The 15,465-nt window shown below is 40.0% G+C and overlaps 1 protein-coding gene across 1 annotated transcript; it reads left to right on the forward strand.

The window, feature by feature from the left end:
• Positions 1-2,816: 2,816 nt before the first annotated feature.
• LOC107100744 (transcriptional repressor CTCF-like) lies at positions 2,817-10,329 on the forward strand. Its single transcript, XM_015399367.1, has 13 exons — positions 2,817-2,981; positions 4,803-5,069; positions 5,161-5,343; positions 5,433-5,805; positions 5,896-6,066; positions 7,275-7,408; positions 7,502-7,622; positions 7,727-7,876; positions 7,997-8,157; positions 8,240-8,422; positions 8,500-8,644; positions 8,744-8,893; positions 9,028-10,329. Exons 2-13 carry the CDS (start codon positions 4,824-4,826, stop codon positions 9,273-9,275), a joined length of 2,265 nt encoding a protein of 754 aa, XP_015254853.1. The 5' UTR covers positions 2,817-2,981; positions 4,803-4,823; the 3' UTR covers positions 9,276-10,329.
• Positions 10,330-15,465: the final 5,136 nt, after the last annotated feature.

The raw sequence follows: 15,465 nt of genomic DNA on the forward strand, positions 1-15,465 counted from the left end.
GTTTAATCTTAATTACTACCTGTCTGTACTTGTAATCCCTAAAGAGTGAATATAATATTAAGACCAGATGAGACCGTAGTTTTAGCTAATGAGCAGTTAGAATTTTCTCAGGGGGAAACAGTGGAATTATAAACTTGAAATGTAACCTGGCACATTTACTCCAAAATGTGTCTCAGGGCAATACTTATTTTCAAGGAAAAACAGCACAGCCTTCAAATCCTTTAGACAATGAAAATAAGAATGAAATAACTATTTATACAAACTAATCAGTGTTGTTGAACACAGCTATGAGCAAGAACAATAACTATTTCTCTTTTTTGTATTTTTGTAGGACTGACTTGTTTTAGTGATCGCCTTCAAGTTTGATGCAGCCACTAATTCTATAATACATGGATGGATTTTTTTTTATTAAGTTTACATGACTAAGCCCTTAGCAACGTTTTTAAGAATTGCACATTCAAAGTCCTCTGCATAAATTATTTTCCCTTTACACTACTAGAATTGCTTGTTTGCATCCTGATATCAATGAGAGCTCATAAAAAGTGCATGGAACAACTCAGAGTACTTGAACAAAGGATGCTTTGTGAATATCGACTAAATCCACCAGGTGGATTCGGTCACTCTGCAAAGAATCATGGTTTCTCTTCCTGTTCTGACTGTTACTACTGTGACAGAGTTCAGAAGCTTCTCTTCTCCTTCAAAATAGTTAAATAACGTCAAACCAACGAACAATGGATTTTTTTTATCAGCTGATAAATAACTAAATGTGTGCATTTTTGGAGATGCCACAGGTGGTAATAGACATATAAACATTTATTTAGTCAATAAAACTCCTGAAATTGCTAATGGCCTTAATGCTGTAAAAGAAATACTGATATGCCATTGTTTGAGTGTAGTGAAGTTGGGAATTTGAGTAAATTTGAGTCGAAGTCTTCTATACAACCCATTACTGTGCAAAAACTTTAGCACAGCATTTATAGAGATTTCACAATAAAAATATCTAAAAGAAAACCATAAATTATAACAATTAACAACAATACATTTATAACTGTATGTATGAAGTTCGAATGAATGCTGAACCGTCCAGTTCAAAGGTCAGTAGCCCTCCCTATGACTTGGTACCCATGAATTGGCTTTAAGCCTTACAATGGTTAGTGACCCTGCTTTAGACCCCTTCAACAACAGAAGGAACAAATAGCCAGTTGAGAGAGCGATAAGAATCGATGATAGCAGCCTTTTTGTCCTTTACAACCAAAAATGTAACGTATTTTCACTAATAGGTTTTTCAAAGGACATTATATCATGTGACATCCTATATTATCCATCCATCCAGGTCGCAGGGGTAGCAGCTTCAGTGGGGAGGCCCAGACGTCCCTATCCCCAGCCACTTGGACCAGTTCCTCCGGGGGAATCCCAAGGCGCTTCCAGGCGTGTCCTGGGTCTCCCCCTGGGCCTCCTCCCGGTAGAACGTGCCTGGAACACCTCACCAGGGAGATGTCCAGGAGGCATCCTAACCAGTTGCCCAAGCCACCTCAACTGGCTCCTCTCGATGTGGAGGAGCAGCGGCTCTACTCTGAGTCCTCCCAGGTTGATCACGAGGCCCTCACCCTATCGCTAAGGCTCTGGAACAGGTCTCCTCCTCCTTTCCTAAATTAACAACTATTAAAAACTGTTTAACTCAAAAATCCACCCAAAAAACCTGTCCAGCACAACAATGATGTCAATCCATTATTCATGAAAACAAGATGGTGGCCTACTGGACGCTTCTACTATGGTTCAGCAATGACTGCCAGCCACACAACGCACAGACTCTAAACCCAACCAAAGAACACTGTGAGTTTGCTAAAGAGCAAAGCAACTGCATAGAGTGAAGCAGAATACACCAGAGGATGTACTCTGCTGCATCCCAGCAATGCCACTACAGGCAGCGGCCCAAAACGCTGCACAGCTACACCTTCAGGCAACGCCCTCAACCTAAGGTCACCATCATCTGGGGTGAACTTTGTCCTAAAAAAGCATATCGTCAAGAAAGCAGAGACATAAGAGGTGGATGCTGTAGATCCTTTTGCAAACAGGATTTCAGCTTTAGGCAACACACTGGCAGTGTGTTTAAGAAGATCTTTGAGAGTAATGAGAAGAACGCAAACAGGAGAGGGGGAGTATTTATGCCAGGACATTCAATTTTACAGCAGAAACATACATTTTGGGCAAGTCACAATTAATTAAAAATATTTCAAATTCACAGAGATCTGTTTGAAAATTAAGTAAAGGAATTTTGGTCTCTCTCCTCAGAAGAAGCTCATACAGTCTTGATTTACGTCCTATATGCCACCCCATATTCATCTGCACCCCATATGCACTAAATTTAAGTTCAGCAAAACTCTTTCTGCACTTGAAATAAAATATAAAATCCCAAAGCAACTCTGCAAACCCTGAGAGAAACGCAAATTTCCGTTAAACGTATTATTTCCCCTCTTGCCAATTCTACATCCATAGATCTCAATATGTAAACATCCTGTCACAGGCCTCACACTGCCCTCTTGTGGCCAATGTTATGTTCTGCTTCAATTAGAGGCATCTTTTTGAGAGAGTTTAGACTACACCTAGACAACCACTGTGTATATTGACACCAAAATTGATCAACATTTCTGGTGAGAAGTCTGTAAATTATCTTTCCATCCAATTCTCCTTTAATAAAAGGCGTATCTTAAATCGCCACACCCACGCCTCATTTCAAATCTGGCGCCCATCGCCTCAAGCTGCCGCTAGGGAACGCCCCTCTTTTCCCTCCGGTCACTGCCATCGCGCATGCGCGCTGCTGCTAATGAGCCGCCATTTTGTGTAAGGCCTACTCCTCCAAAGCGGGAGAAAATTAAGAGCTCGGCACAGAGCCCACACCACCGTCTGCTGCAAGTTTGAGAGGAGCAACCGTCGGCGCTGAGCTTCGACGTGAATACTACGCGGAAAAGAACCAACCAGGAGTGAGTGAAAGTATCATTTTGTCTCCAAACAGCAGAGGTTTTTGTAGGAGCCGTCGACGGCCTCTAGGTGTCACGGTAGGGCTTACCGTTCAGGCGACTGGCGGGGGGTGTTTGTCTCCCTCTATCGTTATCCAAAATACATTAAATTCTCTATAAACCTCCACTAGGCGCATCAGTCGAGTATTTTTGCAGCCTTCCGGACGATATAATTGCATATTTTCACAGGGATGGCTGTATTTATCGCTATTTCTGATTTAAGTATTTTCAGGCCTGACGTCCATCTTATCGTGCCCTTTGTTTCCTGTTTTCAGACGTTGTCGCGCTTCCCCACTTAAACACAGCTCAGCTTGGACAAGTTGTCGACTTGAAAACAACGCGTTATCTCGTCGTTTATAAACACACGAGGCATTTATGCTTTAATATCAATACATATATGGTTGGTTGAACGACTGATGGTGATTGGCAAACAGTCAAACCCCATCAGTCTTATCACCGCAGAAAGAAGCGAAGTGAGCGACTCTATCTCCAACCGTTGGTTCAGTTGCTCCATCTGTTCGCGGTTAATCTGAACAGCTGCATGAAAACTTTTCAATCTGAACCTAATATTGTTTACTGTAACTGAGTCGGACCTACACTCTAATAATCTCCATTATTCCCTTTGTGCGGGCCAAGTTGAATCCTAAGCTTCAGGGGTTCTTTGGATTGTTTTCTCCTTTTTATAAGTGATACAGTCCCTAATTTCCGCTCAAACCACCGTAGTTTAAAGTGTGCAGCAAGTAAAGAAGTTATAGATTAATTTCTCACATTCTTATAAACACCGATTCACCTTCTATTACAGTATTTTCATATTTATTCCCGCGTGCAATGAACGGCATAACAAATTTAAGGCTGTATTGGTTTATTTGATTACATTTTTTAAGAGAAAAATGACCTAGATGTGGATTTTTATATAATTTTAAAACCATATGGCTTAAGTCTGCCCAAAGGACAAAATAAATACTTTGCAGGATATATAGGCTTCATTAGATGGTTAATTTAGTTTTCTTTATACATCCTTCCTCTGTGGCGTTAACCTAAGTAGTTAACAGTCGGCCCGAAACAATTAATCATGATTAATCGATTATTGTAATAATTAAGTAATTGATTGGATGTTAACTGGAGTATAGACTCTAAGATATGTCTTTAGCTGACAGAGCAAACCAGCAATAACTATACAAAGATTGTAAAAATATATAAACACTTTGCATTTAAAATATATATATATATATATATATATATATATATATATATATATATATATATATATATATATTTCTTTTTTTCATCTGTCAGTATGTTCTGTCCAGAACTCCTCCAGTGGAAGTTTGAGTTTCACTGGGTTTAATTTCATAAAGTCTTCTTCAAAGAATTTGGCTATTATGTTAATAGATTTAGTTCATGACACTTGGGTGTTTTGCTAGAAAATAATTCCCTTGCTTTTCCCTTTTTTCTAGTCTCCAACAAGGACACAGCATCAGGGTTTTTAAATTGGTTTAAAGAATGTCCAGAGATTCTGTCAAAAATCCTTTCAATTATTATTCAACTTAAAATATACAGGTTATTGAGCAGTAAATGCAACAATAAAGGTATGCTGTCCGTTTTGAAGGTCTAATTATGAAACTGGAAATAATGGTATCTGAATCAGGCGTGCATTTAAGAGAAATGGCTAAAGAAATATATATGCCTCGGGTTTGTTGGAAAATGCATACAATGAAACTAGGGTGTGGGGGAATCATGATAGAGATGAGGTTTGGGATAAACTTTTTTTTTTTTTTTTACTAGAGTGTTGGTCAGCCCATTGCCATGGAGGGCGAGGTTGTTTCCATGGAGTCGGCTCAGGCTGCTGCCCTGACCTCTGATGGAAAAGTCCTACCAGAGGGCAGGGAGGCTTTGATACAAGCGGCGCAGGGAGAAGTGGCTGGAAACATGGACATGATGGTGATGGATGCGCTGGATCCAACTTTGCTGCAGATGAAAACCGAAGTGTTGGAGGGTGGAGGCACAGTGACGGTTACTGGCGGAGATGAGGGTCAAATCATAACACTTCAGGTATGCATACATACCACTAACATCGATCTATGGTTTGTAAGCAGCCTGACATGTTCTTTAGCTTTTTATAATACTGTATTGTTTGCTGTAGGTGGTGAATATGGAGGAACAGGCTGGTGCTGCGTTAGGACTCGGTCAGCTTCAGCTTGTGCAGGTACCAGTCACAACAACGACTGTAGAGGGGCTACAGGCCACTTATGTCGAGGCCCCTGCTGGGAGCAAGGATTCTGAACCAGTTATCTGCCACACCCTTCCCTTGCCTGAAGGCTTCCAGGTGGGAAATGACTTTATACTTCTTCATAAGTCCTTGCTGGTCAGATTTCTCTGCTAACAGTAATGAAATGTATTAAATGTTGCGTTTAGGTTGTAAAAGTAGGTGCTAACGGTGAGGTGGAGACTGTAGAGCAGGAAGAGCTTCAAGCAGCCCACGATGAGCTCCAAGCTGTACAGGAGGAAGAAGAGGAAGATGAGGAAGTGGGTGAGCCTGAAGCTGCTGTTCCTCCACAAGATGACCCAGAATGGTCAAAGGATCCAGACTACCAGCCCATCGCTGCTGTCCGCAAAGGAAAAAAGGGCAAAAAAAGCCGACTTCGGTATGCAGAAGGAGATCGGGATATGGATGTTTCTGTGTACGACTTTGAGGAAGAGCAGCAGGAGGGGCTGCTGTCAGAGGTCAATGCTGAGAAGGTTGTGGGAAACATGAAGCCTCCAAAGCCCACCAAGATCAAGAAAAAGGGTAAGGTTTCAACTCTTTGATTTCTATTACTTGAAATATTGTCCTTTTCATATTTGCATTTGAAATATTTGCATAAAATGTTTCTGTTAGGTGTGAAGAAAACCTTCCAGTGTGAGCTTTGCAGCTATACCTGTCCGAGGCGTTCTAACCTGGATCGTCACATGAAGAGCCACACCGATGAGAGGCCTCACAAATGTCACCTGTGTGGGAGAGCTTTTAGAACAGTCACACTGCTGAGAAACCACCTGAACACACACACAGGTGAAATAATGCAATGATGTTGAGGCATCCATTAATGTTTTCAGTTTGAATGTGAAGTTCATGGACACAGGCAGCCAACTAAATGTGATCCGTTGGTCGAAGCTCACCATTGAAGTTTTAACCATGCAGTATTCGCTCTAATCTTGCATAAATAAACGCACACAAAAATGTCTAGGGGCTGCTAAATAGAGTAACAAAGAAAGAGATTGTGCCCCTCAATCACCACTGTAGAACTGTTAATAATAATACTTTATTGATCTCACATTGGAGAAATTTACCTCTGCATTTAACCCAACCCCTTGGGGAGCAGTTGACTGCCATTGTGCGGCGCCCGGGGAGCAATCAGAGGTTAAGGGTCTTGCTCAGAGACCCAGAGTGCAGGCTATTGGGATCGAACCATGTACTTGCAACCTTCTCAGAGTACAAGCGCACTGCTCTAACATCTAGGCCAACCCAAGGCATTGGAAGCTAACGTGGCTAATAAGTTATGGTGGTCATGGTGCAGCCAGTTCGAAACTGACAATTGTACCAGAACCGGTCTGCTGCTGAGTTGATCATCAGTGGTTTTTATCTGCTAGGTCCTTGCTTATACTTGGAAGGCTTTATTTTGGACTAAAACAACCAGACTGAGAAACAGTTTCTTCCCTAGAGCTGTTGTTGCCCTGAACGCCTCACATACAATTTAACAACGGTAACTATCAATAATGCCACCTCACGTGCAATAACCTGTACCCGCTACCTCAGGAGAGCCCGCAGTATCCCTTTTTAAACTTTTTTCGTATTTATTTATTTTATTTTATTTTTTTATTTTATATTTTTAAATTTGCACTGATTGCTTGTACTGTGTTTTTTCTTTTTCAAGTAATTTCGTTGCACCCCTGTGGAGCAATGACAATAAAGAATTCTGATTCTGAAATAACTGCATTTGTCCCTTAGTAGTAAACTATACTAAAAATTAGCTGATAAACCGATCAGGAAGGTTAGGAAAGAATAACTTCATGACTGAATTAAAAGTTACATACTTTCATAGAGGGCACTAGTCTGCTAGGTGTTTGATTCTCCAGATAGGGAAGTGATGCCTTCTAAATTATACAGTTTTTTTCAACAAGGGCTGAATTGTCCCATTCCTTATTGGTCAGAAGGCTGATTAACGCTATGCAGTTTTGAAGCAATAAAAAGAAATTCATTCTAATTTTTTTATATTTTAGGTACCCGCCCTCATAAATGTACGGATTGTGACATGGCGTTTGTGACAAGTGGAGAGCTGGTGCGTCATCGTCGCTACAAACACACACATGAGAAGCCCTTCAAGTGTTCAATGTGCGACTATTCCAGCGTGGAGGTAATTCTGTTTTTATTTTCAAGGGCTATATATAACTTTCAGAGTGAGAAGGATTCAGTGCAGTATAAAATTGACATGTATTTCTGTTCTTAGGTGAGTAAGTTGAAAAGGCACATCCGGTCTCATACTGGAGAGCGGCCTTTCCAGTGCAGTCTCTGCAGCTATGCCAGCAGAGACACGTACAAGCTGAAGAGACACATGAGGACACATTCAGGTAAAATAGACGTGGCCCATTGTTTTTCAGCTGTATGTTTCCTTTTTGGTTTTTGTTGTTCCTAAACAGATCATTCTGATAATTTCACCTCCTTTCTCTTGCAGGGGAGAAGCCGTATGAGTGCTACATCTGCCATGCTCGTTTCACGCAGAGCGGCACTATGAAGATGCACATTCTGCAAAAACACACAGAAAATGTGGCCAAGTTCCACTGCCCGCACTGTGACACTGTGATCGCACGCAAGAGTGATCTAGGTAAGTTTTTCCCATGTGTAATCTGTAAAGCCTGCTGGAGCAAAACGGACGTGTGGTTTGATTGGATTCTGGGGCCTAGTGATGTTAATCCTTGCATTCTTCTGCTCTTTATTTCTGTAGGTGTTCACTTGCGAAAGCAGCACTCATTTATTGAGACGGGGAAGAAATGCCGTTACTGTGACGCTGTGTTTCATGAGCGCTACGCTCTGATCCAACACCAGAAGACTCACAAAAACGAGAAACGTTTCAAGTGTGACCAGTGTGACTACTGCTGCAGACAGGTGTGCTGCGACCACTTGTGTTTAGTCTTGATGTTTTTTCTCCAAATTGCCTGTTGTTTGACGCTAGTGGGTTTTCACACAGGAGCGCCACATGATTATGCACAAGCGCACGCACACTGGAGAGAAGCCGTTTGCCTGCAGCCAGTGTGAGAAGACTTTCCGTCAGAAACAACTGCTGGATATGCACTTCAAGCGTTACCACGATCCAAACTTTGTTCCTACCGCCTTCGTCTGCAACAAGTGTAGCAAGACCTTCACACGCAGGGTAGGACACTTGAGCTTCCACCGTACCCTGTGTGATATGTCTGCTATGAGAGGCTGACAGTTTTGTGTTTTCAACAGAATACAATGCTGCGGCATTTCGAGAACTGCATGGGTGAGGCTGGTGGGGATGAAAACGGGTCTCCCTCTCCCAAGAAGGGTCGCCGTGGCCGAAAGAGAAAGATGCAGAGCAGAAGGGATGATGATGACGACGATGATAATACAGGTGTTAAGTTTGTGTCTGTTTGTGTTGTTAAACAGATCATTAATTGTTTAGTTGGAAAATTTCTTCGTAAAAGTATTAAGCCCCTGTGTCTTTCTGTAGAGGGAGAACTGGATGAAGCAGAAGATGAGGACGATGACCTGCTGAATGAAATCGAGGTGGAGCAGGCTGAACCAGTGGTCCCAATTCCTGCACCAGTTGAGCCACCAGTGAAAAGGAAACGTGGACGCCCACCTAAGAATAAGCCTAACAGTAAGTTATCGTCATTTTATGTAATTCACACAAAAAAAGAAACCACTGGGAAATCTATAGGCTGCTGATTTAAAAAAATAACATAAAATAAAAAAACTGACTGGAGCTCCAGTTTGACCTGAATGTATTTGTAGCTGCAGCCATCATCCGTGTGGAGGATGAAGCCACGGGAGAGGTCGACGACATCATCGTAAAAAAGGAGGTTGGAGCGGAGCAGGAGGAAGGAGCTACCGAGGAGGTGGTGATCGGTGGTGTCAAGTCAACCATTGAGATGGAGGAGCTGTCTCAGGTAGAAGGAGCCGCCGAGGAGGTGCAGCTTTCTGAGGCCCCTCCTAATGGAGACCTGACCCCTGAGATGATCCTCAGCATGATGGACCGATGATTTATGTGAAGGTGAAATCTGTAAAAAAAAACAAAACACCCAGATCTTTGGTTGAATCTTTATTTTAATTCTTGGCATTTAGGATAACGGAATCTTGTACCATGCACAGATGAAAACGTTGTACCATGCACAGATGAAAACGTCACTGTTGTAATTTAAAAAATTTTTTACTTTGTAATCATCTGTCGATAAAAACTCGGCATGAGGAGGGAGGAAAAATGTTAATAAGGATTTATCAAACCAAAAACAAATTTTAGGACATTTTATTTTGTGGTGGCTGTAATTTGTTGGAGTTTTGTCCTATCTATGGGTTATTGGGTTAAAAAAAAGTGCTTGTTAGTTCATAAGAATCTTAAAAAAAAAACTCTGAATCAGCTTTTAAATTTTTTGTAGGATTTCTTTACCATTTTTAGGCTAATATGGATTATGTAAATAGAGCTTAGGTATTTAAAGCCCGATCTTAAAAAGGTAACTGTATGAACAAACAACTGCCTCTAATTACAGCCACTTCAAACGAACCATGATATACCTGGAGGGTTTTTTTTTCTTCTTCCTGTGTGGTTAGTAAATACTTTTTTAAAATAATATTCTAGTTTTAAAAGCTTAATAGACTGCTTATCTCATGCTCTTTTTTCCTGCTACTGTAATACATGTAGAAGATGTGTATGTACCTAACATTGTCACAGATGAGTGCAAAGATAAAGAAAAACAGTAGTTTTGCTCTCATGTGTAGTCATTCCACATTGGGTTATTTTTTTTTTTCATTTTGTACCATTGGCGGAGCTACATAGCAGCTTAAATTACCTTTTTAATTACTGTGTGGCAGATGAGAATAATGTACAACCAATAAAACGTTATGGGACTGATTTAGGTTTCTGCTGCTGCATTGATCTGTATTTTTTAAAGGAGTTTGTTTGGCTTTGCTTTATTGGTACAGGTAAAGCAAGAGTTTGCTCAACACGGTTTGTTGAAATTGGCTGGGAATAAATCCCCAACAATAACAAATGTCAGCATATTTTGCTTGCAAATATATTTTATTAAATTGGTAAACGTGGATTTGTTTTCTTTATTTTAACAGACATGTGGTTAAATGTCTGTTTTTAGCTGTGTGTGAAGATATTTGATCAAAAGCCTTTTGCTTAGAAATATATGGACTCAAAATAACTGGTCTAGAAAAAGATGAAAATCAGATTTTCATGTTTAAATCCCGATCCTGTTAAATGTCCTTGCTCAGTCCTCAATCTGTTTTTATTGATGTCTCCCTTTCCCTGCGTATTTCCTCTGTCATGTATTGTTGTTTCTTTTTTTTTTTTCTCCATAATTGCCGTATGTAAAACCTGCTCAGTGTAGTGATACCAGCCATACCTTCATTCTGAACAAAATACATTTTGTTTTTGGTACTTACACCCCTGAGTCTGTACTGGACTATCTATAGGCACAAAAACCCGAAGCAAAATAATAGGTCACTGCAGATATTTACATGCTGAGGAGATAATTCAGCAGAGAAACGTGGGAGAACCTAAAGAACTCAGGCTAAATGTATTTACTGTTACAAAAAAATTAACTGGTACTGAAAGTCTTAATCTTATATGGGAACTGGCCCTATAAAATAAGTCAATCCATGGTCCACTGCTATATTATTTAAAAAGTAAAAGCAGCTTTTGATTATCATCTAATATCAGAATATGCCATCTTGTGATAAGGTAGTTTGCTGGCAGCACAATACCATTCTAGATTATAAAATATTTCCACACAACTGGAACTCCACCTTCAACAGCAAAAAAGATATTCAAGATGCTTTTGATGTTCAGAAGGAGCTGAACACACAACAAATATGTCGCAGCAGCCTAGTCAAAGCCTAGATCAGGGGTCACCAACCTTTTTAAGGCTGAGGGCTACTTCATGGCTACCGAGTCATAGGAAGGGCTACCAATACTCACCTATGAACTGGAGGGATGAGTGTTCACCTACAGTAAATCTCATCCATAAAAACTCCTTTTTATTCTTATTTTATTCATTCATTCAAATTACTGAAATATGATGAAATAGTTAACATGATTAAATAATACATAAATTATTAAAAAGAAGAGCAACAGAATAAATTTTTTTTTAACTTAACCCACTGAGTGAGTTCTGTTTTCAGAAGACGAAGAGGGCACCCCATGTGGTCCTGGAGGGCCCCTTGGTGCCTGCGGGCACCGCGTTGGTGCCCCCTGGCCTAGATGTTTGCCTTTAAAGCTGTGAAGAAACAACCCTGGAAAGGAGCTGGAGCAAAACAAAACAGAAAGGGCTTGTGAAATAGGACACTTAATTGCTAAATAAATTCCTACTTCCTTGGAGTAGGAATTTATCCATTTGATCTGTTTAATGAAAGATTGTTTTTCTCCCAAATCAGATAAAATTGACATCCAGAAAAGAAAACTTAATATGCTAAAACCTGGACTTGAAGGGGTGGTATTCTTGCATTTTGCTACAAATGAGTTAAACAAGTAGGGGTCTGCTGAAATCTTACAGCTCCACCAACGTTAAAGGATTCTGAACTCTGTCGGGAGCTGAAGTGGCTCTTTCAGAAATAGTTACTGATCCAGAGAACACCAGGATATCCACCAAGGTTGCTTTCAATCCTGAGAATTAGTTTTCAGATTGGGAAATAAACAATCAGAGGCTCAATGAGTGAGAAATACAGGTAGAAGTTTAGTAAGGTCATAGAGATGGATATCAAATAAAGACCCTGAAGTTTTTCATATAATGATGGATTAAGCATTATGCAGGTAAGATACTCATATAGGTGTTTTTTTTTCATTAACTAAATGCATCAAGTAAAGATCTCAATTTCCAAAAACGGGTCAGAACACAGTTTAAATTTCAAAACTAAAGTGTGAGGAATGATTTTTTTCTTAATAAAGCCACTACATGCCATAAAAGGTTTCTTTTACCGGTAAATACACAACCTCTGATAAATAACAGTTTTCCTATTTTTTGGTCATTAGTGATCTTTATTCTTTGGTTTCTGGGCAGTGAGGAGCAGGACTCTTGATGTGGTGGAGTGCATTCAGATTGATGTCTTCCCATATATATTAGAGATGCATAATACAAACCATTATTAGATCATAATAGTGTATGCATGCTTATTATGGTCCATTCTGGGTCAGCCAATTGGCCTAAATCATTTCTGTATGTGAAAATGTTACCTTTGGTATGTATTTGATTTTGTTAAAGCGTTTCTATGGTTACCATTTCCTTTTAATGAGATTTCACAGACTGACTGTAGGAAGCGTAACACAGCACTTCTGCTCCCTCTTGTTGCTGCTGGTCAGCTGGCTAAAAACAGACTACATTTAACTTTTTCATCCCTGAACTTTAGAGGCTTTTTATGTTGTTCAATATTTTTTTTATGTGAGATCTTTGCTAAATGAGGAAGCAGACAGCTTCCACTGCTATTTATTTATTTTTTTAGAAATACTCAATGACTGTTGCCCAAGAACTGAGTCTTAACCACAAGCTTGCTGGTATTTGATCCCAGGTGGTTTCTTAAGTACAGGAGCCACCTACAGTTACAACATTGATTTGGGACTGTAAATGAAACTAAAGCCAGAATTATGTTGCATTTATCAAACTCAGCTTGGTAATTTTTTTTTTATTCAAAAGAAAATGTGTTGTGGTAGAGGGTTTTGTGTTAACCTGGTAGTAGCCTGATTGATATGTGTAACTGAGTTGAGATCTGAAAACTCAGATCTCGCTACAATCTAGCTTGCGGGGCAAGGTTAGTTTTGTGTTGCAATCTTATTTTAAGATAAATTCTACCCTACCTGAACAAGCTTCAATAAGCACATATTATTGAGATCACAGGATGCATAAAGCAGGGCTGTGTTTTTTCTCACCCTGTCTTCATCTTAGATTTTTTCTTCATATGTGTTGATTATTTGTATTTTCAATGAACACAGACTAATCCTTAAATTGTATGTTAGGACACTACATGGATTACAAGGGAAACTGGAATAAATGTAGCAAACTGGAGTTTGCAGATCATTTTTTATATATATCCCAACCCAATACAATCTGGTATAGAAGTTAATCCATTACTACTACTGAAAGTAAATGCTCCTGTTAATGAACTTGAAATACAACACTGGCAATGGGATAATTAACATCATCAACATGAAAACACCAGACTTTAACTTTTTATCACTGCTGCTTGCCTGCACTTTAAAAAATGAAATAGTGTAGAGAGCTGTACTTAAATGCATTTTTGTTTACACTTGTGTATACAAAATGACAAAAAACTAAGTCTAACTTCATCCGAAAATGTGGTGTCTCTGGGAAGACAATCTTGTCTAATAAGGGTGAGACTACTGCCTGAATCTAATAGGGCGACACAAGGCTTTCCCTCAATAAAAACACAGATGGTGTGCTCCTGAGCAGGTACTAGAGACACAGGTTCTTCCTCTATCAAATCAACAATTGTTTTAAATGCTGGTGACAAACAAACAGACCTCTCTGTTTAAATCACCCTAACATGGTTATTACTACTAATTGGGGGATTTTCTATGGGATATTTAGGTCTGTGTCCATTCCTTTGGGGGTGAGCAGGCCCCTGCTAAAACCTTCTATGTCTCTGTTGTAGCATCAGTCTTCTTCTACGCTGTTGTCTGCTGGGCCCATGGCAGCGCAGAGCAGGACAGAAAGAGACTAAACCAACTAGTGAGAAAGGCCGCTTCTGTCCCAGGCTGCACTCTGGACTCAGTGGAGGAAGTGGCTGAGAAGAGGGGGCTGTCCACGCTTACATCCATCATGGACAACACCTTCCAACCTCTGCACCAGACTGTAGAGGAGCTGAGCAGGTCCTTTAGTCAAAGACTTTTAAACCCTGTTTGTAAAAAGGAGCACTACCGCAGGTCATTCATCTCTGCTACTATTTACTATAAAGGGAAAAACTGCTGCAATATCTAATGTGCAATCACTATTTAATACCCTAAGCATTAATACAAAAAATTTGAATAATAATTGGACTTTATTAATCTCACACTAGAGAAATTCACCTCTGCCTTTGACCCATCCCCTTGGGAAGCAGTGGGCTGCCATTGTTAGGCACCCAAGGAGCAGTGTTTAGGGTCTTGGTCAGAGACCCAGAGTGGCAGTCTGTGGGAGTGAGGCTCGAAATCTGAACCTGGATTCCAGGCGCAGTGTCCTAACCACAATATATAATACCCAGCGCAATAACTATATATATATATGAATACCATTTAATACCTTGTCCAATAACCCTGTATAATAATCCTGTTAAATAAGAGACCTCAGCTGTTTTATACATTTCTCCCCTGTGAGATCAGTAAAGTCAACCAATAAATCAATCACTCAGTCAATTAGTCAATCAAAAAAACAAACCAGGGATAGTAAATGAAGCAAAGTTGTAAACTGTTTAATTTGAAGCATTATGATTCAGAAATAAGAATAAGGGACAAGTGATGAACACAAACTTAACCACTTTGTCACTGTATGTGAGGATACTTAGTGCATTACAAGGATATTTGGCATAAACGTAGCAAACTGGAGTGTGCAGATACTTTTTATTTTCTAAGCAAATTTAGAAGATGTGGTAAAACCATGAGGCAGAACTGATGCATTTCATGTTGATCATTTAAATGTTTATAAATCTTCTGCTGAAAAGTTTATACACACCGACCTTATCAACTGTAAAATATGTCAAAAACCAGTCGATAAGCCCAGGTATTGAGCCTTTTTTTTCCCATTCCTACTCTTCCCCGGCAGAGGGAATCAAAACTTCACTTTCTTAGCTATGTTTTAACAATCAATGAGCATTTGATAGAAAAACTCCTGAACCCTGATTTTAAATGTAATCCGACCACTTAATTTGGCTTAAATCCCCTAATCCCAATAATTAGCCGAGACTACAGAAATAACCCAACTAGACTACCCTGACAGTTAGCCTGTCGCCTTTCACCAGCTGTACTTTGAGAGTAAAAAGTGCCAGATTATCGTCCCCATGGTCCCCCTCTTATTCCAGTTTGCTGCAACTCGAACAACCAGCCCCGGGTCTGCTAACAATCGAATCCTCACGATCGCGCCTGTAAAACTTTACTCTGTCAGTACTTCCTCTTTCCCGATATAGCCATGGCTATTTCTTTCCACTGCTTTCTTCGTGGTGTAGCCAGCAGTGAAAAAGGGGTAG

Source organism: Cyprinodon variegatus, unplaced genomic scaffold, assembly GCF_000732505.1.
Source record: "Cyprinodon variegatus isolate N-32 unplaced genomic scaffold, C_variegatus-1.0 Scaffold1005, whole genome shotgun sequence".
NCBI classification, from domain to species: domain Eukaryota; kingdom Metazoa; phylum Chordata; class Actinopteri; order Cyprinodontiformes; family Cyprinodontidae; genus Cyprinodon; species Cyprinodon variegatus.

What these genes read in the sequence shown, in the direction of transcription:
- LOC107100744 (XM_015399367.1), top strand. Translation starts at nt 4,824, where the DNA reads ATGGAGGGCGAGGTTGTTTCCATGGAGTCGGCTCAGGCTGCTGCCCTG. An exon ending in ACACATGAGGACACATTCAG is followed by an intron (nt 7,623 to 7,726) that starts GTAAAATAGACG and finishes TTTCTCTTGCAG; the next exon opens with GGGAGAAGCCGTATGAGTGC. An exon ending in GCAAGACCTTCACACGCAGG is followed by an intron (nt 8,423 to 8,499) that starts GTAGGACACTTG and finishes TGTTTTCAACAG; the next exon opens with AATACAATGCTGCGGCATTT.